The 23,978-nt window shown below is 45.7% G+C and overlaps 1 protein-coding gene across 6 annotated transcripts in view; it reads right to left on the bottom strand.

Annotated features, from left to right (window-relative positions):
• Nucleotides 1-23,978, bottom strand: part of TPD52L2 (TPD52 like 2) — a 566,267-nt gene that overhangs the window by 187,666 nt on the left and 354,623 nt on the right. For 4 of the 6 annotated variants that reach the window (XM_044089864.1, XM_044089868.1, XM_044089867.1 and 1 more), the window contains one exon: nucleotides 23,836-23,880. The exons of 1 other annotated variant lie outside the window; for it this stretch is intronic. In XM_044089864.1, coding sequence (XP_043945799.1) covers nucleotides 23,836-23,880 — 45 coding nt within the window. The remainder of the gene's footprint in view (nucleotides 1-23,835; nucleotides 23,881-23,978) is intronic. One more of the 6 variants, XM_044089865.1, reaches the window with a different exon arrangement.

The raw sequence follows: 23,978 nt of genomic DNA, 5'->3' as shown, positions 1-23,978 counted from the left end.
AACCACATTGCAGAGTATGTTTTCCCACTTATTCAGCTGCAAGCAATAAATCCTGCATTTCCTTATGTTCAGGACCTTCTAAGCTTGTAGGCATTTTTTGTTTTAGCAAAGGCATTAAATATAGTTAGTATTTAAGCATGTAGAACTGGCAATTTAAAGCCCTTATTGCTAGTGTTGCAGAAGTGTAAACTTTCTTCCCCCATCTATCCAATGCTCTGCAATCCCTGTCAGAGGGAACTGCTTTTTTTTTGCAGTGGAAGCCTTTACCCCTTTAGGATCCTGGGAAATAGTTTCTGGGTCTGCAGCAGGGTTTTTGTAAAGAAATTTGTGAGAGTCAGGGACTCTGTAGTACCTGTCTGGCTTGACTGGAGCTGGGGGCAAAGAATCAGGGGCTAAACTAGATTCAGAGAACACATCATCCAAAATATCCAACACAGGTGGAATAGCCAGGGGCCTGTGCTGAGGAAATAACAGAAAATCTCTGAGCCTTTGGAAATGCTCCCTCATGGTAAGTACAGTTTCCCCAAAAGAGTAATCCTCAGGAGGAGAGGCTGAAGGTATAGATTCTTCAGCAGCAGAGTCCTCATGGGGGGGGGGGGGGGGTAAAGAATATCCCTGGTCTGAAGAGGAATCAGAGGAAATGGAAACCTGGTCAGAGGAATCAATCTGTGTCCTGCCTAGGCCTTTTATCAGGAGGGGGATGGGAACCCCTGATCAGAGTAATTAGGTCTTCAGCCATTTTGAGCATCTGTTTCTTGGGCATGGAAGCCTGTCCAGGAGAATGCTGTACTTGTTTCTTTGATTTTAATGGAGTTTTTGATTTGGCTGTTTTGATTGTAAGCTGTGAAGATCTGAAGACATCCTCAGAAGCCGATGCCTGCTAAGCGGCTCCGGACCCACCTGAGGGAATAGTTTCCGTAGGCCCAAAACCTTGAGTTTCCAGAGGCCTACATGTCTCCACGTGGGAGTCTGAGGTGGCCTGTGGCTCTGAGGCAGCGGGAGTCAGGGGCTGCGAAAGTGCCTCACTGAGCACTGGCGAACTGGTGACTGGACTGAAGAGGCTTAGTCTGTTCTGGACCTTGGTTGCCTGTCCTTATCCTTGTCTTTGCGTTTTTTGTGTATTCCAGTTGTCCCGACGGCATGGTATAACTGAACCTTCGGCCAAAATAATGGCATGCAAAATCAAACCGATGTTTAATAGTGCGTTTGTTAAATCTAGCACAAAACTGACTAGTGACGACGTGGTCTGGGCCTAGGCATGGAATACAGTAAGAATGGAAATCCTTATGAGGTATTTGCTTTTCACAAGAAATACAATTATTAACTTTTACTGACATCGGTCTGAGGCTGAAAAAGTTTCCCCAACGGGGTACTTAGCTTTATTGAAGACTTCGGATCTGAAATTCGAATTTGAAAATCTCAGGAGTCGGCTGACCGGCACTTGCGAACTGTTTTTGCTTCGGGCACCGCGCAGCAAGAAATACTGAAGAAAATGGCGTCGGCTGCATCTTATATACCCCTGGCGCACTGACGTCAGGGAAGAAGCGACAGCAACCGACGCCGGACCAAGACTTTGGAACTCTGGCTGACTGCGGGACCGCGTGACGGCAGGATAACCCAAGTGTAATGACTGCAGCAGTGAAACATTAACATCATCTTCTTTATGAATGTATTGAGTTTGCGGAGGTCCAAAATGGGCCTCCAGTCCCCTGTTTTCTTTGGAACTAAATAGAATCTGGAGTAAGTTCCAGATCCTATCTGGTCCGCCGGAACTGGTTGGACGACTTTTTCTAGCAGGTTTTAGATTTCTGTGACTGCTTGATTCCTCAGACTGGGTGGAACATCTGGGATTCTTTTTGTGGTTAACGGGGGTTCCACAAAGGGAATGAGGTAGCCTCTGGTAACTGTGTTTTGTACCCAAGAATCTGATGCAATTCCTATCCAGGCATCTGGGTACAAAGCCAAGTGACCCCGACTGCCTCCAGAGTAGGGCAGTTGGGCCTCCTCTCAGGAGCGCTGATAGGGCTTGCCAAGAAACTGCTCCCTGTGGACCCCCTCTGCCGCCAAAGCAGCGTCTTCCATTATTGCCCCCTCCTCTGCCTCTGAAGGGGGGTTCACCAAGTGTGTTCTGGAAAGCTCCTTGGGACTTCCGGAACTACATTTGTCCACCTCTTTGCCCTTTGGGGTATGGTCTAGTAGGGGTGGAAAAACAGACTCCTATGGCAGTGTCTTTCCTTCCTGCTCACACCTAGTGAGGGTCTCCTTGACGTTAGGCTCAAACAATGAAGAGCCATCAAATGAGGTATTGACAAAGGAAGACTTGAAGGCTTCTGCAAAGGAGCACAAGTGCATCCAGGACCATCTCCGCAGAGCAATCGCTGAGCTTGCTGCTCGCCTTGATCCCTCGGCTGCATAGGAAATGAGCCGCATGGATGAGTTGATGTATCTCCGAGTTCTTGAAGGAGATCTTGTTGAAGGCGAGTAAAATGCATCAAGTAGTTAAGCGATCTCATGGAAATGTTGCAGAACTAAAAATGAGTTTCCCATATCTGTCCATCGCCCTGGAAAAAGAAGTTATGTTTTACCATAACGTTCCATCTGTATTGTTGATCCTTGTTCAGTCATGCATGGGTATCGGTTCCGAGCTTGGAACAGAGCCGGCCATTTTCCCAGCTCGTGTCAAGTTTAAACTCTCGAGCTAAACTCTTAACCACAATCCCCCTCTCCCTGTTACCTCAGATTGAGTTTGCAAGTTAAAGAAGGTAGAGGCTACCTCTGGTCAAATAACTTGAGAACTGGATGGTGAGATCCACTAGAAACCAATGGAGGGGGAAGGAGGGAGGGTCGTAATGACTGAACGAGGATCAACAATACAGATGGAACGTTATGTTAAGACGTAACTTTTTTATCTGATATTAATTCTCATTCATTCCTTACGCATGGGACAGAGTCCCCAGCTACCTCTATTCCTGGGATGCTCACATGGAAGGACATTCCTGAGCACCATAGAACCGAAAGATGCTCTTCCCCTGGATGCCAAATCCAATTTGTAATGATTGATGAAGGTATGAAGCATAGCCCAAGTTGCAGCTGCACAGATGTCATGTAATGAAGCTTTGGCATGGAAGGCAGCAGAAGTTGCCACCGACCTTAAATGAGCTTTCATGGTAGTAGGCGAGATATTATGCTGTGTGTAAATAAAGGTCACACAGTCCTTCAACCATCTAGCTAATGTGACCTTAGCAACAGCAAATCCTAATCTAGACCCAGAAAAGGCCAAAAATAACTGGTCAGATGAGTGTCTTTAGTCCTGTTTAAGTAAAAACGGATTTGCCTGCATATATCTAGGGTATGTAGGCAATACTCTCCTCTGTTTGAATGGTTGGGAAAGAAAAATGGCAATTCAATGGCTTGATTAATGGACATTTCAGAGATCACTTTAGGCAGAAATGATGGATTAGTTCTCAGAGGAGACCGCTCTATCTCTATGAAAAATCAAGTATGGACTCTTGATACATAACACTTGAAGTTCAGAAATACGTCTGGCAGAAGTAGTAGCGACCAAAAACAAGGTTTTCCATGACAAATACTTGGTCGCAAGAAGAGGCTGGCTCGAAAGGTGCCATTGTCAGAGCTTGTAGAACTAATGATAAATCCAATGGCTGAACAGGTTCCGAAAAGGTGGCTTCAGATGATTCACACCTTTTATAAAGGCCTTGCACAATTTATGGGACATGAGAGGAATCTTGGACACCCTCATGAAAATTAGAAATTGCAGCCAAATGAACTCTAATGGTAGAGGCCGACAGACCTGACTGAAACAGGTCGGCCAGATAGTCTAGTATTATCGACACTGGTGCTGAAAAGGGGTCTACCTGCTTATCTTTCAGCAAACAGGTAAATCTTTTCCACTTGCTCAGATAAGTAATTCTAGTGGAAGACTTATGAGAAGCAATGAGAATATCATGTACTGGTAAAGAAGATCATTTTGCCTGGCAATCAAGGGAATTGGAGTAGCCAAGCAGTTAGCTTCAGGCTGTTCAGGTTGGGATGAATCAGGTTCTGTGGGTGCGAGATCAACTCCGGGATTGGATGGAGAATCCACAGTCGATCTAGTAGGTGACGCCAAAGGAACGGGAACCAAATCTGTCGGGGCCAATACATAGCTATGAGGATTACAACTTGCTCTTCAACCGCCGGGCTTTCTTCAGAAACTGGGGAATGAGAGGAAAGGGTGGAAATGCGTAGAGAAGACCCGAGGGCCAATCGTGGACTAGAGTGTCCCTGGGTGACTGTCCCAGAGGGGGAATCAGGGCAAAGTAGTTGCTGCATTTGTAGTTGGTCGGGGATGCAGAGAGGTCGCAGCAAGGATGGCCCCAGCGGTGGAAGATCTCCGCCGCTATCAAGGGATTCAAGGACCACTCGTGAGGTTGAGGAATGCACCTGCTGAGTCTGTCTGCTATCACGTTGGAACTCCCGGGAATGTGCGTTGCTAGAAAACGGTTGGTAGCCATCGCCCATTGCCATATCCTCATGGCCTCTCGACAAAGGGGGTAAAGATATGGTTAAACCTTGCTTGTTGATGTACCAGACCACCGCCATGTTGTCTGATTGAATCGCAATTGTCCCAGATGGCAGCAGAGGATGGAATGCTTGCAAAGCCAGAAGCACCGCCCTCAGATCAAGAACATTTATATGCAGATGGGCCTCCAGTTGGGACCAAATGCCTTGGACTGCCTGTCCCTGACATAGCGCCCCCCCACCCCATCAAGGAGGTGTCCGTGGTCACTGTGGCCTTGGGGTGCTGGGGGAAGAAGGGGTGAGACCATTGTGAGAGATTGTGTCATCCAATTTAAATCCTGTTTGCACCTGTGGGTTACTCGAATCATGGCTGAAACAGGATGCTGAAAAGGATACCAATGGGTGAGCAGTAGCCATTGTAAAAGCCTCATGTGAAACCTGGCCAGGGGAACAATGGTGATGGAGGCTGCCATGGAACCCAACCACTGTAGAACCGAGGGAGCCATGGATTCTTCCTTTGAAAGGATTGGAATTAGTTGTTGCTTTATCCTTAAAATTCTATGCTCTGGAATAGCAGCTCTGCAGTTTTTTTGTGTCCAAGATAACTCCTATGAATTCTGTCAGCTGAGATGGGGTGAGATTGGATTTCTGCCAGTTTATTGTTATGCCTAGCCTTTGAGCAGTGAGGAGAGAGTATGCCAGGGCACTTAGTAGATGGGTGGGGGCAGAAATGAGCCGGTCTAGGTATGGAAAAGTACAGTTGTGTACACTTACCATAAATGTAGATGTTCGACTGTATTCACTGTTGCAGTCATTACACTTGAATTATCCTGCTGGCAGGCTACCCTCAGTCGGCCCGAATTCCAAAGTCTAGGTCCGGCGTCGGTTGCTGTCACCTCTTCCCTGACGTCAGTGCACCAAAAAGAAAAAAGGGAAAGATGCAGCCAACGCCATTTTCTTCAGTTTTTCTTGCCCCAGATGTCAGGTGCCCCTAAATGGGTAGGCCAAAAATATGCCAATAAAAAATGCATGCACCAAAATAAATATTATACCATCATCTACAAGCAAATACACCACATAGGTTGTATAGATTTAGAAAAGTGCAGATAAGTTCCGGCAAAGAGAAGGGGGATGGTGGGAGGGTAACCTGGACTGCAACAGTGAATACACTCCAACATCAACATTTATGGTAAGTGTACACAACTGTACTAGGTTCGTGTTTCACTGTTGCAGTCATTACACTCGGGTTGAATCCCAAAGCTATGGTTGGGTGGCTGGAGCTAAGTAGCATTAGGAGCGGCTATGAGGCCCTGCAGAGCTGCAGTGGCAAAGCCTGCCCTGGATTTAGAGTGGTAAATGATAGTGCTTTGTAAAGGTGTGCACTGACCTCCAGGTAGCAGCCTCTAAAATGTCTTTGGTTGGTACTTCCCTGAGGAAGGCTGCTGAAGTGGCTGCTGCTCTGGTTGAATGTGGCCTAATGCCCTTAGGCACTGGTTTGCCATGTTGTGAATAGCAGAAACAAATGCAGTGGCCTATCCACTTTGAAATAGTCTGCTTTGAGATGGCCTTTCCTTGTGGTCCTGCAGCATATCCCACAAGTAGTTGCTCAGTCTTCCTGAAAGCTTTGGTTCTGTTCCAAGTAGAAGCGTAGCTGTCTGTGTATGTCCAAAGAATGCAGAATTCTCTCCCCCTTATTCTGTGGGTTTGGATAAAAAGTAGGCAAATGAATAGTTTGGTTAAGGGCCACACTGGACACTACATTAGGCATAAATGTTGGGTTTGTCCTCAGAGAAACCCTGTCTGGATAAAAAATGATAAAGGGTTCCACAGCCATGAGTGCCTGAAGCTCTGAGACTCGTCTTGCAGAGGTTATTGCTAGGAGCAGAGCTGTTTTCCAAGATAAAAATTTTGTATCAGCTGTAGCATCTGGCTCAAAAGGAGGCAGGGTGAGTTTTTCTAAGACATAATTGAGGTCCCATGCTGGTACTGGTGATCTCCTTGGAGGCCTTAAGTTTTTGGCCCCTCTGAGGTACTGCCTTAATAAAGGATGAGAAAAGATTGGTAGCTCTGTATTGTAATGAGCCAAAATGGCAGAGGCATGAATTTTAATTGATGAAAAGGATAGACCTTTGTCCAGCATCTCAGTTAAGTATTGTAAAATCTGAGGAATATTTGGTACAGCTGCGTCAATTCCTTGTGCCTGGCTCCAAGCACAGAATCTCTTCCATTTTGCAGCATAAGATTTTATGGTACTAGGCCTTCTAGCCTCCAAAATAACATCCATCACAGTTTTAGTGAGAGGCGCATTTTGTATGACTACATTATCCGCCATGCTGCCAGATTTAAGGTCTTTAGTTGTCTGTGCAGGATCGGATTGTTTTGTTGGGATAGTAGATGAGGTATTTGAGGCAAGGTCCAGGTCAGGCATTGAGACAAGTTCCTTAGGATTGGATACCAGTACTGGCGGGGCCAGTCTGGGGCAATCAGTATCATCTTTGTCTTCTCTTGTCTGACCTTTAGGAGTACTTTGGGGAAGAGAGGCAGAGGAGGAAAGGCATATACTGCTAAGCTTTTCCAGCTGAAAGATAATGCGTCCACTTTCCATGCTTGTATGTGATAAGTCCTTGTGCAAAATCTTTTTATTTGGTAGTTGTGAGGGAAGACAAACAGATCTATATCTGGGCATCCCCATTTCCTTGTTATCATGCTGAAGACTTGTGAATCCAATTTCCACTCATGGGGATCCATGAGGTTTCTGCTTAGGTCGTCTGCCAGAGTATTTATCTTTTCTGGCAGGAATTGTGCCTGCAGATGTACTTGGTAAGTCAATGCTGTGCCCCACAAAGTCATGGCTAGTCTGCAAAGCGGGTAAAAGAATGAGTGCCTCCCTGCTTGTTTATATACCACATCACCGTGGTGTTGTCGGTCTATCAGTAGTTGTCCCGGATGAAGTAGGTCCTTGAAGGCTGTCAGGGCATTCTGAACAGCTAGCATCTCTTTTTGACTGATATGTAGATGCATTTGGTTTGCAGACCATGTGCCTTGAATACATCTTCCTGCCATGTGAGCCCCCCAGGCATAATCTGATGCATCCATTGTTAATGTCTGCCTGGCTGGGTTAAGGTGAATGGCTGTCCCTTGTTCTGGTGACAAGCCTTCACCCACCATCGAAAAGTACAGTTTTGTACCTACCATAAATGTAGATGTTCGAGGATCCACATTGCTGCAGTCCTTACTATTGGGTAGTCCGCTGTCCAGTCGGCCCGAATACCAGAGTATAAGGCTGACGTCGGTCAGGGCGCATTAGACTGACGTCAGTACGTCAGGGTACTAATGCGCATGACCGACGTCATATCCTCAGTCTTTTCTTGCCCCAGATGTCAGAAGACCCTAAAAAGACAAGGCCCAAAATACCTGCACCAAAATTATGTACAAGATATATAAAAATAGGAACATATAACTTCACCCACACAACCGCCCCTAAACACAGAGGGGAAGGAGGGAGGGTAAATTGGACTGCAGCAATGTGGATCCTCGAACATCTACATTTATGGTAGGTACAAAACTGTACTATGTTCTTCGTTCCACATTGCTGCAGTCCTTACTATTGGGTAGAATCCCAAAGCAGAGGTAAGGGAGGCTGGCAAATCATAAAGAAGTAGGAGCTGACAACATGCCTTGCAAAACAGCAGTGGCAAAACCAGCCCTAGACTTAGAGTAAATAGGAAGGTGATAATGCTTAGAGAAAGTATGCACTGAACTCCAAGTAGCTGCCTCCAAAATATCCTTAGTTGCCACCCCCCTTAGAAATGCTGTTGAAGTGGCAGTAGCCCTAGTGGAATGAGGCCTAATCCCAGCTGGAATCTCCTTGCCATGATGGGAATAACAAAATGCAATGCAAAACCCAATCCACCTAGAAATAGTTTGTTTTGACACAGGCTTGCCCTGCGAACTCAAAGCAAAAGAAACAAACAACTGCTGAGACTGCCTAAAATCCTTAGTCCTGCTTAAATAATAACGCAATTGCCTGTGTACATCTAAAGTGTGCAAAATCTTTTCCCCTTTATTTTGGGGGTCTGCATAAAAAGTAGGCAAATGAATAGTTTGGTTTAAAGCCACACTAGAAACCACCTTAGGCATAAAGGAAGGATTAGTACGTAATGATACCCTATCCTTATGGAAAATCAAAAGGGCTCTACTGCCATAAGGGCCTGCAACTCAGACACCCGTCTTGCAGAAGTAATAGCCAACAGAAAAGCAGTCTTCCATGACAAGTATTTCAATTCAGCAGTAGCCGCAGGCTCAAAAGGTTGTAGAGTAAGTTTTTCCAACACAAAATTGAGATCCCAAGCAGGAGTAGGAGCTCTACGGGGGTCTTATATTCTTTGCCCCTCTAAGAAACTGCTTGAACAAAGGATGCGAAAACAATGGTGGGTCACAATCATAGTGAGCTGAAATTGCTGCAGCATGAATCTTAATGGAAGAGAAGGACAAACCTTTGTCCAATAACTCAGTAAGATATTGAAGAGCCACACTCAAATTAGGCTCAGAAACCTCCAAATTCTTTGCTGTACTCCAAAATAAAAATCTCTTCCATTTTTCTGCGTACACTTTCCTTGTACTAGGTCTTCTAGCTTCCATAATCACATTTAAAACTTGAGGAAGTTGAGACCTGCTGTGTTTCAACACAGAATATGCCAGGCTGTTAGATGAAGAGAGTGAAGCTTGGCATTGAGCAGATGACCGTCCTTCTGAGATAACAGATGAGGAATCAAAGGTAAAGGCCATGGAGGCTTCCTTACCAGACTCCTTAGTAGTGGGTACCAGTGTTGCCGAGGCCAATCTGGAGCTATCAAAATCATCCTTGGCTTGTCTTGTCTGACTTTTAATAGCACCTGTGGAAGAAGAGGCAGAGGTGGAAAGGCATACACATGAAGGTTTTTCCAACTGAAAGACAGAGCATCCACTTTCCAAGCTGTGCGATGAAACCCCTTTGTGCAAAACTTTGGCAGCTGGTGGTTTAGAGGAGAAGCGAACAGATCTATGTCTGGAGTTCCCCATGACACTGTCAATTTCTGAAATACATGAAGATCCAGTTTCCACTCGTGGGGATCCATGATTTGTCTGCTTAACACATCTGCTAAGGAGTTCTGTGCTCCTGGCAGAAACCTTGCCTGAAGAGTTAGTTGCAAGCTTAGCGCAGTCTCCCATAAAATCATTGCTTGCCTGCATAGAGGATAAGAATGTGTTCCCCTTGCTTGTTGATGTACCACATGACAGTTGTGTTGTCTGTTAGAATCAACACCTGCCCTGGAAAAAGAAACTCCTTGAAAGCCATTAATGCAAACTGGACTGCTAACATCTCCTTCATGTTGATATGTAGATGCTGTAGTCTGGCAGGCCACTTGTCTTGTATCCACTTTCCATTTAGATGAGCTCCCCAAGCAATGTCCGAGGCATCTGTCGTTAAAATCTGACTCGCCTCTGGCCGGGTCACAGAGAGTCCCTTGTTTAGGTGACATTCCTGAGCCCACCACAAAAATTCTTTTTGAAGGCAAGGTATTATTTGAATGACAGTGTCCAAATCCTGGCAGTGCTGTGTCCATACATTTTGAGATACCATTGTAGCTTCCTCATATGCAGTTTGGCATTGGGAAGCACCAGAATACAAGATGCCATGAACCCTAATGCTTGAAGGACTGTCCTTGCAGTCAGCACGGACTGATGAGATAGTTGATGGAAGTAAAGTGATAGACTCTTTTGTTTGTCCGGGGTTAAAAGGCCATCTGGGCTGCTGTATTCAGTCTCACACCCAGAAAGCACATGTCTTGAGAGGGTACTAGACTGGACTTTATTTCGCTCACAGAATACCCTAGGCATCTTAGCACTGCTATAACATATTCCAGATGCTGTAGAAGGTCTTCCTTGTCTTGAGCCAGAATCAGGCAGTCGTCCAAGTAAGGATAGATTTGAATTCCTTGTAGCCTGAAGTAAGCTATCACTGGAGCCAGAACCTTTGTGAATACTCTGGCCGCAGTAGATAAGCCAAAGGGCAATGCAGAGAACTGATAATGAGAATTTCCAGCTCGAAACCGCAGATACTTCCTGCAACTTAGCCTTATGGGCACATGAAGGTAAGCTTCCTTGAGATCTAAAGTTACCATCCAGTGATCTTTGCCCAGCAGAGGTAAAAGCTGTTGTAACGTCAACATCTTGAACTTGGGAATGTCCAGATAAGTGTTGAGGAGAGATAAATCCAAAATTGGTCTCCACGTGTTCCCCTTTTTTGGTACTAGGAACAGGCGAGAATAAAATCCTAGGCCCCTTTCTGATACAGGGACCGGCTGAATGGCCCCCATCTGGAGTAACTGAGAAACTTGCTTTTGAGCCTCTTTTCTTTGTGGAGGAGGAACGTCTGGCATGCCTTTGAAAGGGGGCATTGTATGGAAATAAAATCTGTAACCGTGGTGAACGATGTCCAACACCCATCTGTCTTGAGTAAGTAAATCCCAATTTTCTTTGAAAAGAGACAGTCTTCCTCCCAAGGGAGCTGCCAGACGAGAATCTACTGGCAGCTGAAAAGGCAGGTCATTGGGTCTGTTTACGAAAGGACTGACCCCTGCCCTCACCAGAAGTCTGAGCAGGTGAACTCCCTGTTCTAGGCCTAAAAGAACCTTGAGCTCTGCCCCTACCACGTCTAGACCTACCCCTAGACTGGGAATCATAAGCAGGATATGTCCACCCCTTAGCAGGCCAATTTCTACTAAACTTGGTGGCTGCACCTGCAAAAATCTTTAACAGTTTGCATAGACTTAGCTTTGTCCTCCATTTTCTTTAAAACTGCTTCCACAGGCGAACCAAACAACACATCAGACTGTAAAGGAGCATCCAAAATCCTTGTCTTAACATGCTCAGCTAAATTCTGATCCCTCAACCAGGCATGCCTGCGAAGAACAGAACTAGTGGCAGCCACCCTCGAGGAGGCCTGTACAGCATCAAAACCACATTGCAAAGAATGCTTACCCACTTGTTCAGACACATAAACCAAATCCAGCAACTCTTTACACTCAATACCTTCCGCCAAAGCATCCACCTTAGATTTCAATTGTGAAAGGAGATAATTTTGATATTTTAGCATGTGAAACTGACAATTCAACGCTCTCATGGCTAGAGTGGAAGAAGTATACACTTTCTTTCCCCACCTATCCAAAGCCCTTGCCTCTATCAGTGGGAACAGGATTTTTAACCACAGAGGCCTTAACACCTTTAGGCCCCTGAGAAACAGTTTCTGGGTCCGCCCTAGGACTCTTAAACAAATACTTATGAGCTTCGGGCACCCTATAGTACCTATCAGGTTTAACAGGAGCAGGAGGCAAAGAGTCAGGGTTCAGGGAAGCCTCTGCAAAAACATCTTCCACCACATTCAACACAGGAGGTATAGCTAAGGGCCTATGCTGGGGTAAAAACAAGAATTCCCTAAGCCTTTTCCTGGAATCAGAGTAATCCTGGCCTTCCCATTTAAAGTGCTCCCTCATGGAATGCAGAGTCTCTGAAAATGAAAAATCCTCAGGAGGAGAAGCTGTAGGAGTGGCATCATCCACATCAGAATCAGAATAATGAGGATACTCCTGTAAATCTTCCGCAGAAGACTCAGAAGCCTCCGAACACTGTTCAAAACTGTCAAACACCGGTTCCACCCTAGGCCTCTTATCAGGAGGGCCCATAGAACCTCTGATCATAGTAATCAAATCTTCTGCCATTTTAAGCATATGTTTCTTAGGCACAGAACCCGAAATGCTAGGAGAAGCCCCCACTGAAGCTGAACTTGGCCTACCTCTCAAAGAAGTTTTGGCAACAGAAGGAGAGGCTCTAATTACTTTGGGAAGAGAGGGAAGAACAGTTACCTGAGAAGCCCCCTCAGCCTGGCCTACCTCCTGAGAGGGTACATCCTGTAACAGTAAAGTTTCTGCCTGAGACTCCATAGAAACTCCTGGCAAAACCTCTGGCTCCACTGAGCCTCCTAAAGAACCGACGTCCGGGACTGCCGGTTCATCAACCCTAGGCTTCGCGTTTGTCCTTGCGCTTCTTGACGAAGCGGGCGCCGGAGCATCCGACGGCATTTTATAATTGCAACGCTTCCCAAACACTAACCTGGCACAGTCTAACCTCCTCTTAATAGTGCGTTTGTTAAACCTAGCACAAGAGCGGCAACCAACAACGTCGTGCTCAGGCCCTAAACAAGGTATACACAATGTATGGTAATCCCTATGAGGTATCTGTTTCCCACAAGAAATACAGTTATTCACTTTTTCTGACATCCGGTTAAATACTGAGGCAAGAAAAACCAAAATGTTCCCAACGGGTACTTAGCCAACTCTGATTCGGTCTGAAACTCCGGTTTCGGAAATATTTCAGAACGCCAACCTGCACTCGCAAAACTGCTTCTGCATCGGACCATGCGGCAAAAAAGACTGAGGATATGACGTCGGTCATGCGCATTAGTACCCTGACGTACTGACGTCAGTCTAATGCGCCCTGACCGACGTCAGCCTTATACTCTGGTATTCGGGCCGACTGGACAGCGGACTACCCAATAGTAAGGACTGCAGCAATGTGGAACGAAGAACATCTCCTGTTGCAGGCAGGGAATGAGGGTAACTGTTGTTTCCAGGCTGTGGCAATGTTGAGTCCAAACACTTTTTAGGTACCACTGAAGTTTCCTCATATGCACACTCGGATATGGAATTAGCAGAATGCAGGATGCCATGAAGCCCAAAGCCTGCAGAATTTTTCTTGCAGATAACTGGGCCTTTGTTGCCAACAGGTTGAAATAGGTAGTCAGTTGCCTTTGTCTGGTGTGAGATAAGCCATCAGGGCAGTTGTATTTAAGCTTGCACCCAGGAATATTATCTCTTGAGAGGGTACTAGTTTTGATTTCTTTTCGTTGACTGTGTACCCTAGGCCTATTAGAAATCTCTTTACAAACGCCAGATGCTGTAGTAGAATGTCCTTGTTCTCTGCTTGAATGAGGCAGTCATCCAAGTAAGGATTTATTTGTATTCCTTTTTGTTTGCAGAAAGCAATTACTGGTGCCAGGCACTTTGTGAAGACCATGGGTGCAGTAGATAAGCCAAAGGGCAGCGCAGAGAATTGGTAGTGCATTGAGCCAGCTTTGAATCTGCGGTATCTTATGCATGTTTGTCTGATTGGGACATGCAGGTACGCCTCTTTTAGGTTTAAGGTCACAAGCCAAGCTTTCTTGCCCAGCATGGGCAGAAGTTGCTGTAGACTCAACATTTTGAATTTTGGTATATCCAGATATGTGTTTAAGATACAGGTCCAGAATTGGTCTCCAGGTCTTGTCCTTTCTTGATACTAAGAACAGTCTTGAATAAAATCCTCATCCCTGATCTTGCTCTGGTACTTGTTGAATGGCCCTCATGTCCATGAGGGATGAGACTTGCTTTTGTGCCTCTGCCCATTGATGTTTTGGCAGGTCTGGCCAACCGTTTGTCCTTGGCAGGGTATGGAAGTGAAACTTGTAGCCTTGTGACACTGTCTAGTACCCATTTGTCCTGGGTTATGTGCCAATTTTGTGGAAGAAGTGCTAGTTTTCCCCCTAAAGGTTCTGCCAGAAGATAAGTGCTTGGTGCAGGCAGGGGGAAGTCATTGGGACCGTTTCCTGTATGGCTGTGATTTGTCTTCTCCACTTTTGGAGGTAGAAGCACCCCATTGTTTAGACCTGTAGGAACCTTGGGGCTGGGATCTGCCTCTTGGCGTCTGTATCTGCCCCTTTGCAGTCTGACACTGGAAAGGACAAATTCTTTGTAGGCCAGTGTCTGCTAAATCTTGGAGGTTGTACCTGTAAGAAATCTTTAACTGTTTGCATAAATTTAGCTTTGTCCTCCATTTTCTTTAACACCAAACAAGGTATCATGCTGTAATGGAGCATCTAATAATTTTACTTTGACGTGATCAGGCAGATTTTGTTCCTTTAACCAAGCATGCCTCCTAATGACAGAGCCCATAACAGTGGCCCTGCAGGAGGCCTCCAAAGAATCAAAACCACATTGCAAAGTATGCTTTCCAACTAGTTCACCTGCATGCAATAAATCCTGCATTTCTTTGTTTTCTGCACATTCAGAATTTATCAACATTTTCTGTTTAAGCAGTGACATAATATATTGCCGATATTTGCGCATATGGAACTGACAATTTAAAGCCCTTATAGCCAAGGTAGCAGAAGTGTAAATCTTTTTTCCCCATCTGTCCAATGCCCTAAAATCCCTGTCAGAGGGGGTAGGTTTTTTTGCAGTGGAAGCCTTGCCCCTTTGGGACCCTGAGAGAGAGTTTCTGGGTCAGCAGCAGAATTTTTGAACAGGAATTTATGAGAGTCAGGAACCCTGTAGTACCTGTGGAGCTGGAGGTAATGAGTCAGGGGTCAGACTGGACTCTGAAAATACATCTACAATGTCTAACACAGGTGAAATAGCTAGGGACCTGTGTTGTGGTAGTAAAAGGAAGTTTGAGCCTTTTCTTAGATTCTGAAAAATCTTGGCTCTCCCAGTGGAAATAGTCCCACATGGTATGCAAAGTTTCCCCAAAAGAATAATCCCTCAGGAGGAGAGGCTGAAGGAATAGATTCTTCAGCATCAGAATCCTCATAGGGAGGAAGAGAGCATTCCTGATCAGAAGAGGAATCAGATGAAATGGAAACCTATCTGAAGAATCTCTCTTGCCTAGGCCTTTTATCAGTAGGGGGATGGGATCCTCTGATCAAGGTAATTAAGTCTTCGGCCATTTTGAGCATCTGTTTTTTTGGGCATGGAGGCCTGTCCATGAGGCTGTTGTGCTAGTTTCTTTGTCTTTAAAGGTGCTTTAGTCTTTGCCTTTGAAGCTGAAGTCTTTTTAATGCATAATTGAGTACGTCTGAAACCACCCTTAGAAGCCGATGCCTGCTCAGTGGTTCCGGACCCATCTCTGAGGGAACAGTTTCCGAAGGTCCAATACTCAGCTTCCAAGCAGCCTAGTCGACTCCACGTGGGAGGTGGTAGCGGCCTGTGGGTCTAAAGTAGCGGGCGTCAGGGGCTGCGAAGGCGCCTCACTGAGAACCGGTGAAACAGCGACTGGCTTAGAAGAAGCCTCGTCGTTGGCTTTGGACCTTGGATGCCTGTCCTTTTCTTTGCATTTCTTGTGAATTCCTGTAGTTGGAAAGCTATCCGACATGGTATAATTAAATCTTCTGCCAAAGTAGTGTAGTGCAAAATCGTACCGATGCTTAAATGTGCGTTGGTTAAATCTAGCACAAAACCGACAACTAGCAACATCGTGGTCAGGGCCTAGACAAGGAATACAGTAAGAATGAAAATTCTTATGAGGTATTTGCTTCCCACAAGAAATACAATTATTAACTTTTTCTGACATCGGTCTGGAGCAAGAAAATAGTTTCCCCAATGGGGTACTTAGCTTTTAATGAAGACTTCGGATCTGAAACTCACACGAAAATCTCAGGAGTCGGCCAACTGGCACTTGTGAACTGCTTATGCTTCGGGCACCGCGCGGCAAGAAAGACTGAAGAAAATGGCGTCGGCTGCATCTTTTATAACCCTGGCGCACTGACGTCAGGGAAGAGGCGACATCAACTGACACCGGCCCTAGACTTCGGAATTCAGGCCGACTTCAGGGTAGCCTGCCAGCAGGATAACCAAAGTGTATTGACTGCAACAGTGAAACACTAAGAACATCACCTGGAATCCTTGAAGTCGCAAGTGAGCTGTGACAACTGCCATGCACTTTGTGAACACTCTGGGGCTGTAGAGAGTCCCAAGGGCAGTACTCTGAACTGGTAGTGACTGGCTCCCACACGGAAGCGCAGAAATCGTCTTGACTGCCTGTCCACCTTTATGTGGTAGTACGCGCATCTTGAAGATCTATAGAGCACATCCAATCGTCTTTTTCCAAAAGCGGGAGGATAGACTGTAGAGTGACCATATGGAATTTCTTTACTCACAAAACTGTTCAATACACTGAGATCCAAAATTGGTCTCCAGTCCCCAGTTTTCTTTGGCACCAAAAATAGTCTTGAGTAGAATCTGGATCCTATCTGGTCTGGAGGGACTATTTGGATGACTATTTCTTAGCCGCTTTTCTCTCTCTAGTGTTGCTTCCTCCCTTTGAGTGGAATGTCGGGAAGATTTTTGAAGGGATGAGACAAAGATCGAAGGGGATATAACCTCTGGTTATGATCCTTTGTACCCAAGAATCGGTGGTGATAGTTAGCCAGGCAGTAGGGTAAAAGGAGAAACATCCCCCAACCACCTCCAGAGGAAAGGAGTTGGGCCGCTCTTCAGGAGCGCTGGTAGGATTGACCAGGGAAAGAATCCCCGGAACCCTGATTACGCGGCTCCCCTCTGCCCCGAAAGGAGAGTCTTCCGTGAGTTTCCCCCTCTGCATCTGGGGGAGAACTCGGCCTGTGTGTGACAGAAAGGAGCCCGAGATGTATTGAACCATATCTTCCCACTCTTTTGGTTTCGGGAGAAAGCACGTTGAGGGGAAGAATAACTGACACCTATGGCAGAAAGGGTCTTACAGACCTGTTCACATCTGGCCAGTGTGATTTTAACTTTGGGCCCAAACGAGGAGGGCTCAATGGCGGCATTAAGAAAGGAAAACTTAAAAGGTTCTGCGAAGTTGCACAAGCGCATCCAGGCGTGTTGTCTCAAGACCGAAGCTGAACCGCTCTAGCTGCTCCTTCTGATGCGCGAGATATCAAGCGCATAGAGGAGTTAGAAATAGACTCAATGGTGGCCAGCTGAGAGGCCACTGTCCTGGACCTAAGACTGCACCAGCCAAGGTTTCAGAGAGCTCAGAAACCAGATCCCTTTGAAACGTAGTAAAATGTGCCATATAATTCAGGGACCTGATAGCAAAGGTCGCTGAAGCAAAGGTGCACTTCCCTATTCTGTCCAGGGCCTGGGACTCTCTGTTAGGCGGATGGACAGTCTGGCTTTCTTCTTCTGCCAGATCCTTTTTTGTTGGGTCTGCCACTACCAAAGCATCTACAGGAAGACCTTTGGACCAATGGGGATCCGAAGCAGGAGGGGACAAGATCTTATCTGGCCTCCCGGGGAATAGCTTTGATGGTATCAGGGGCCTTCCAAGAATGCTGCACTATGACCTGGCGGAGTAACCCAGGAGGTAGGGGGCCTGGCGTGAAAGGCCTGCAGGAACACAGATTCCTCAGGGGTCGGATTAGAGGACTGTCAGTCACCTCTCTGTTCAAGGATTTCGAGGATATCACCAAAGGATACCTTAGGGTGACCGAGGCGATCCTTCCCCCTCATCGAAATCTGTGTCCTCAGTGAGGGACTCCTCTGTGGAGTCCATGTGCTTTCTCTTACACAAACTTTTCTGGTAGACCTCCTCTGTGGGAGAAGCTGGGGAAGACTACGGAAAGGGGGATTCCTGAGGGAATATGTCCTGAGGCCCTTGCACCCGGTGTCCGCTAGGTGTGACTTGTGAAACCAGTGTACCAGAGGAGGGTGGAGGTATAGACAGTCCGGTATCGCCAGCAGCAGCGAAAGCCTTCATCAGTTGGAAGGCTGGTCCACCCAGAGAGGAATGTATGTCTAGGACAGGGGGCACTCCTCCCCTAAGTGGCTCAGCCTGCCAACCCGGAGTTCCTGGATGGCTGTGGAGCAGCAAGCTATGCGTATCACAGCTGACATCCTGGGTCATAGCAAAACTTTCCTGCCACGAAGGCAACTGCAGTTCCTTAGTGAGGTCCATAAAGGGAACCGCAGAAGGGGAAGACTGTACTATATCCATGGACTTCAAAGGCAATGAAGGAGGAGAATAAGAAGGTGTCTTTGGAGATGGGTGATCACCTCCCAAGGAAGGTTAGTTCCTGAAGGGTGGAATACCTCTGGCCAAGAATGCCTGGTCCACAAGACGCAACACATGTTCGGAAAGGCTTTTAGTGGACCTCAGAGACTGTGGGAGAAACAGGCCTGTCCACAAAAGAAGCAGACTCGGTGCCCACCTCATCTGACCGCACAGAGGACAACGGTGCAGAGAAAAAATGAACTACTGTAGTCTGCACCGAAGAAGTCATCAGTGCCGATGTCCCTGTCTGCACAGACAGTGATCAGTGCCGAAGCTGGAACCTTCAAAACTGGAGTCAACAATGAAGACCTCGGTTCCAAGGAAGATCTTGGAGCTGACGCAGTCAAGGTCTGCGCCGACTGAATGGTCGGTGCTGATACAGTGGTAATGGTCTGAACCGAGGAGCCCCTCGGTGCAGATATGTAGAAGGCTGCAGGAGAGGTTGGAGCCAAAATCACTAATAGAGTCGAAGGCCTCGGTGCCGAAGGTCTGGAGCCGAAACTTTAGCCATATTAGGTTTTGGATGGTGAGAGTCCCCAAGTCAGGGACGAAGGCAAGGATTTAGCCTTAGTCGAAACATCCAATTTCTTATGGGCTTTAAAATTTCTATTATAAAAGTTCTCGCAAATAGTACAAGGTGGTTCAACAGATAAATGGGAAGCTCCCAAACAATAAAAACAGAGTGCGCATCAGAAGTAAGCAGTTTGTATCCACAATCAGAACACTGCTTAAACCCCGGACTACCTTTTTTATCTGCCATATTAACTAATAGAAAAGTACCAACAACGGTACAAAACGGTACCCGAAGGTATAAAAGAAAAAGGGAAAAACATTACCAACGATGGTAAAGAGAAAAGTACCTCACGGTAAAAAAAGGTAAGTAAAGGACAGAAAAAAAAAACCTGAGGAAATTATGAACGCTAGATGCGATAGGGCAAGAGACAATAAAATATCAACTTTAATGACAGAAAAGTAATTTGAAATGCAATTAAACAACTAAATGTACTTGGCTCAAGAGAAGTAGCTTGACACAACCGGATGGCAACACGGCAAACAATCTGAGGTAACAGAGAGAGGGATTGTGGGTAAGAGTTTAGCTCAAGAGTTTGAAGCTGACACGAGCTTGGAAAATGGCCGGCTCGGTGCCTAGCTTGGAACTGATACCCATGCATAAGGAAAGAACAAGGATTAACAATATCAGATTCCTTATTCGGAGGATGGACAGTAGAAGTCTCTGACATCTCTTTCTTGGTGGCTGCCGCCACCACCATGGCATCAACAGGGACTCTGGTGAGGAACGATATCTATTGAGGGGCAGTGATTAATTTAATGGGCCTCCGAGGGACTAGTTCCATGGTGTCAGGGGACTCCCATGCCCTTCGAGCGACCAGCTCCATTAGTTCATCGAAGGGCGGAATAACCCAGGAGGTGGAGGGCTGAGACCCAAAGGCCATCAGGAGCAACAAATCATCCTCTGTAGGGCGAATGGACTGCCAGTCGCCCCTCTGCTTAAGTATTTCTAAGATGTCTGCAAAGGAGAAATCCTCCGAGGGGGACCATGGGGACCCTTCCGATTACTCTAAGTCGGTGTCGGATGTCAAGAATTCCTGAGGGGAATCCAAATGCCTACTCTTGCAGAGTCCCTTTCTGGGAACTTAATCAGTGGGGGCGGCTGGTGAAGTCTCAGTAGAGCAGGGTTCATCCAAAGGGGATACCTGAGGCTCTGGGTCTTGTCGCTTAGTAGGTGCTTTTGGCGAAGATGCAGAACTCGGTATCTTCAGGGAGGAAAAGGAGAGACCTGTAGTGTGCGTCTGAACAGACAACACCCTCCTCATGGCATCGAAGGCCCCAGACCCTCGGCCCAAGGAAGCCACCGGATCTGAGGAAGACTGAGGCCGCACAGATAATGAGGCCGAGGGCTCCGAACCAGAGGACGGAGCCAAGCTTACCTGTGTCAGAACAGACGCATCGGTTCGACTCTCCCCCCAGAACAGAGAGAGTATAGGGTCCAAAACTCTTCGAACAGCACCGAAGAGGTCAGGGTGGGTGGAACCGAAGTCACTAGAACAGGACTCTGCTCCAGGTGTTCCACAACCATCAGATCTTCCTCCTCCGACGGCCTGGGTAGGCTCGGAAAAGGAATAGTCACAGGCAATGGAGGGGGGGGGGGCAGGGCTCAAACCGAGTTGGGATGAAGCCAACAGCAGTTTCGCCAATTCCGGGTTCTCCAAGAGCCTCTGCACCACACGGTCTACATCAATATCAGACGTCCTTGAATAGGGGGGTTCGAAGGGGCCAAAGAAGCTACAGACGCAAGTACTGGAGATTTTAAATTCTCCGATACCAGCTCCAAAACCAAAGGTTGGCTCCGAATCAGTTCGGCACATGGTTCCGAAGACCTAGGAACCAGTGACTGCACCTTAACAGAGGTGTTCGGAGCCAAAGACTTGGGCTCTGAGGACACTCGAGATGACTTCAACCCTTTCGAAGACCTGGAGGTCAGGTAGGACTTGTCCAAAGCTTCTTGAAACTCAGGAGTTGAGACCTCGATCAATAAGTTTCCTACGTCTCTCTAACAGAACTCTGACACTAAAAGAGTGGCAGATGGAACAATCCTCCTGCAAATGGAGAGGTCCCAAACAAACACAAGAAATGTGGTTATCTGTTATTGACATTTTTTCGCCACAGTCGCATCTTTTAAATCCGGACTTTTGCTTTTGGTCAGCCATCATATCCAAGGAAAAGCACAATCAGATATCTGATAAGTACAATAGCACTATCCAATCACAAGAATAGAAACAGAGAAAAAATACAATTATCAGATCCCTGATAATATAAGTACAGCAGTACAATCCAATAATACTCAAAAAACAATCTTTCCAAAAGTGGGATAGGAGAAAAGAAAGATCCCAGCACAACTATAGCAAAGGATGTAACCAACTTGACAGGGTAAGGCCAAAGAGCAACTCACTCTAATAAAACACTCTAAACAGGGACAAAGCCCTAAAAAAAAAAAAGGAAAGTATAACAGATAATACTGGTAGAAAAACAGATATATATATATATATATATATATATATATATATATATATATATATACACACACACACACACACAAAAGGTAAACTTAGCTGTAGAAATATTTCTCTGTAAGCCTTCACTGGCTCGAGCACACTGAAGACTTGTGATCCATTACAGCAAAATAGATCTGGGGTTAGTGAGTATCATGGGATAGGTGCTGTGCCTCAAGCTACTGAAAGATCTTTAGCTTGGAAAGCGGCCGACTCGGAGCCGATGGATTGGCTCCGTACCCACGTGTAAGAATAAACGGCGAGATTGAACAACTTCACATACAATGTTACTTATGGATGATGCAGTTAACAGTCACTTCAAAGGTAGACTTGCACATACAGAATGATCTCTACAAAAGAAAGCTTTCTGAAAGGATTTGTCAGAAGACTACTAATTTCATCCCAGTCCATCATAGAAGGCAAGAGACCGACTAAATAATTAGATGAGGTGCAGGAGATGTTAACAATGGAATTTCATTACGATCCATCTAATCAAATGACAATTACACACCCTAACCAGTTCTAAGGAGAGAAGGTATATACACCAGCCCTCCTTACGATGGTTAAATGCCACAGAAGACATCTGTGACAGGGTGGCTGACAGGGCGGTTGACGGAACAGGAGGTAGCAGAAAAGCAGACCTTGGACGGAGGAAGCAAAACAGGTGGTCCTGTAAATGCAAATGCCAGCAGTTACTCTTGCAAGGACTGACAGCCTACCACAGATGAGACTGCAGCAAATGACAACTGCTGGCTTACCTTCAACTTATTACAGTAGAGTGCACCTCCACACATTTCTGCAGTTACATCAAATATTGCTTGCTCATATTTGCAATAATTCCAAACCCATTCTGTATACAACTATCAGAATATTTTATCTTTTAGCATACGTGATAGTAAACAAAACTGCAATGATATTTGACATCTGTAAATGAGTATTTGTTAGAACTGTAAAGTCATTTTTTTTAAAGGATCACACTCAAGAGATCTACTGGAGAGAATGAGTTAATGCAATTTGACTGGAATCCTGAAAAAAAAGGATGATTAGGGTGGAAAGAAACAATGAACCCAAAACAGAAGACAGGAAAAAAGAAAAAGCCATCACTCTAAACCAGCTATACAGATTAGAAACTTTGGCCCAGACTACTAATCCAACAACCGAGGTTCAACTACTAAAATGGGCAGCGAAGGGAGCCATCTCAGGTGGGATGAAAGCATCTTCTGATGTCAGGAGTGGGACGGACAGGAAGAAAATGGAGTGAAGAAATCATTCTGCATTGCTCCTGAGCAGAACAAAAACACTGCATGTCTAAACATGGTTCAGAATTCAAAAGGTGGAAAAACAGTTTAGAGTTGGAACCCATGCCTATATGCTATCTACTGCTAGCCATACAGAAGGTATGGTCAGGCTCTGCCTGGGTCAAGAAAATATTCAACCCACAGTGGCAGCATTAAAACTACAGGAGAACTATATATATGTATATCTATCTATGTATATCTATCTATGTATATCTGTACCTCCCTCTCCCCATCTGTACCTCCCTCTCCCCATCGGTACCTCCCTCTCTCCATCGGTACCTCCCTCTCTCCATCGGTACCTCCCTCTCTCCATCTGTACCTCCCTCTCTCCATCTGTACCTCCCTCTCTCCATCTGTACCTCCCTCTCTCCATCTGTACCTCCCTCTCTCCATCTGTACCTCTCTCCATCTGTACCTCTATCTATACACACACACACACACTAAAGCTTAATGACACAGCCAGGATTTAAGGACACAATTTGGTTAGCTGTTTCAACTGTGCTTTTATGATGCTGGTGATAAAGAATTCTTTGATTGTATTAGGAAGCATGAAATGTTCAGTGAACTCAACCCCTTAATCCCGTCTAGCCTCTTTTCTGACTCACTGTTATTAAGCATCTTCTGGCAACAATGTGTAGTGGCTAATCACCAACATTTCAGCTTGCTCCACTGCTCAAAAATACTAATGGGGATCTAGTAACCATCTGCCTTCTGCACTATGAATTTTGATATCTAGTTACTATGAAACATGAGAAAGGGTTAGATATAAGTGTGAACTTTCAAGTGCAGAACTGGGTGATATAAACTTGAGGGGATAGACAATGGTACTATTTAGATATGGCAATATATTGGTTTCCAAGCCCAACAGGGACTGTTCTCTATTAAATACTACTGCAAATATGTCAGATGAAATGTATCAAAGACCTACATGTTACCATATGCTGTAGGGAACATTGTTGATGAAAGACAAAAATATCACTAATCATGCACACTATGTGGGTATTTTTCACACTACATAACCATGAAACACGTTTCATATGGTAATCAGTTCAGTACTTTACCTCATGACTGGCATACTTATTGAATGACGAATTGAATAACTGCTACTTGAAAGCATGAAGGGAAGGAAGAGAGAAATTACCAATATTACTACATAATTCATTTAAAAAACAGTAAACTAGATTTATGGAAAATACAGAAATAT

This window comes from Protopterus annectens, chromosome 12.part0 (genome assembly GCF_019279795.1).
Source record: "Protopterus annectens isolate FY-2018-M chromosome 12.part0, PAN1.0, whole genome shotgun sequence".
NCBI classification, from domain to species: domain Eukaryota; kingdom Metazoa; phylum Chordata; order Ceratodontiformes; family Protopteridae; genus Protopterus; species Protopterus annectens.
The sequence above is the reverse complement of the archived record's forward strand: the minus strand, read 5'-3'. Positions and strand labels throughout refer to the sequence as shown.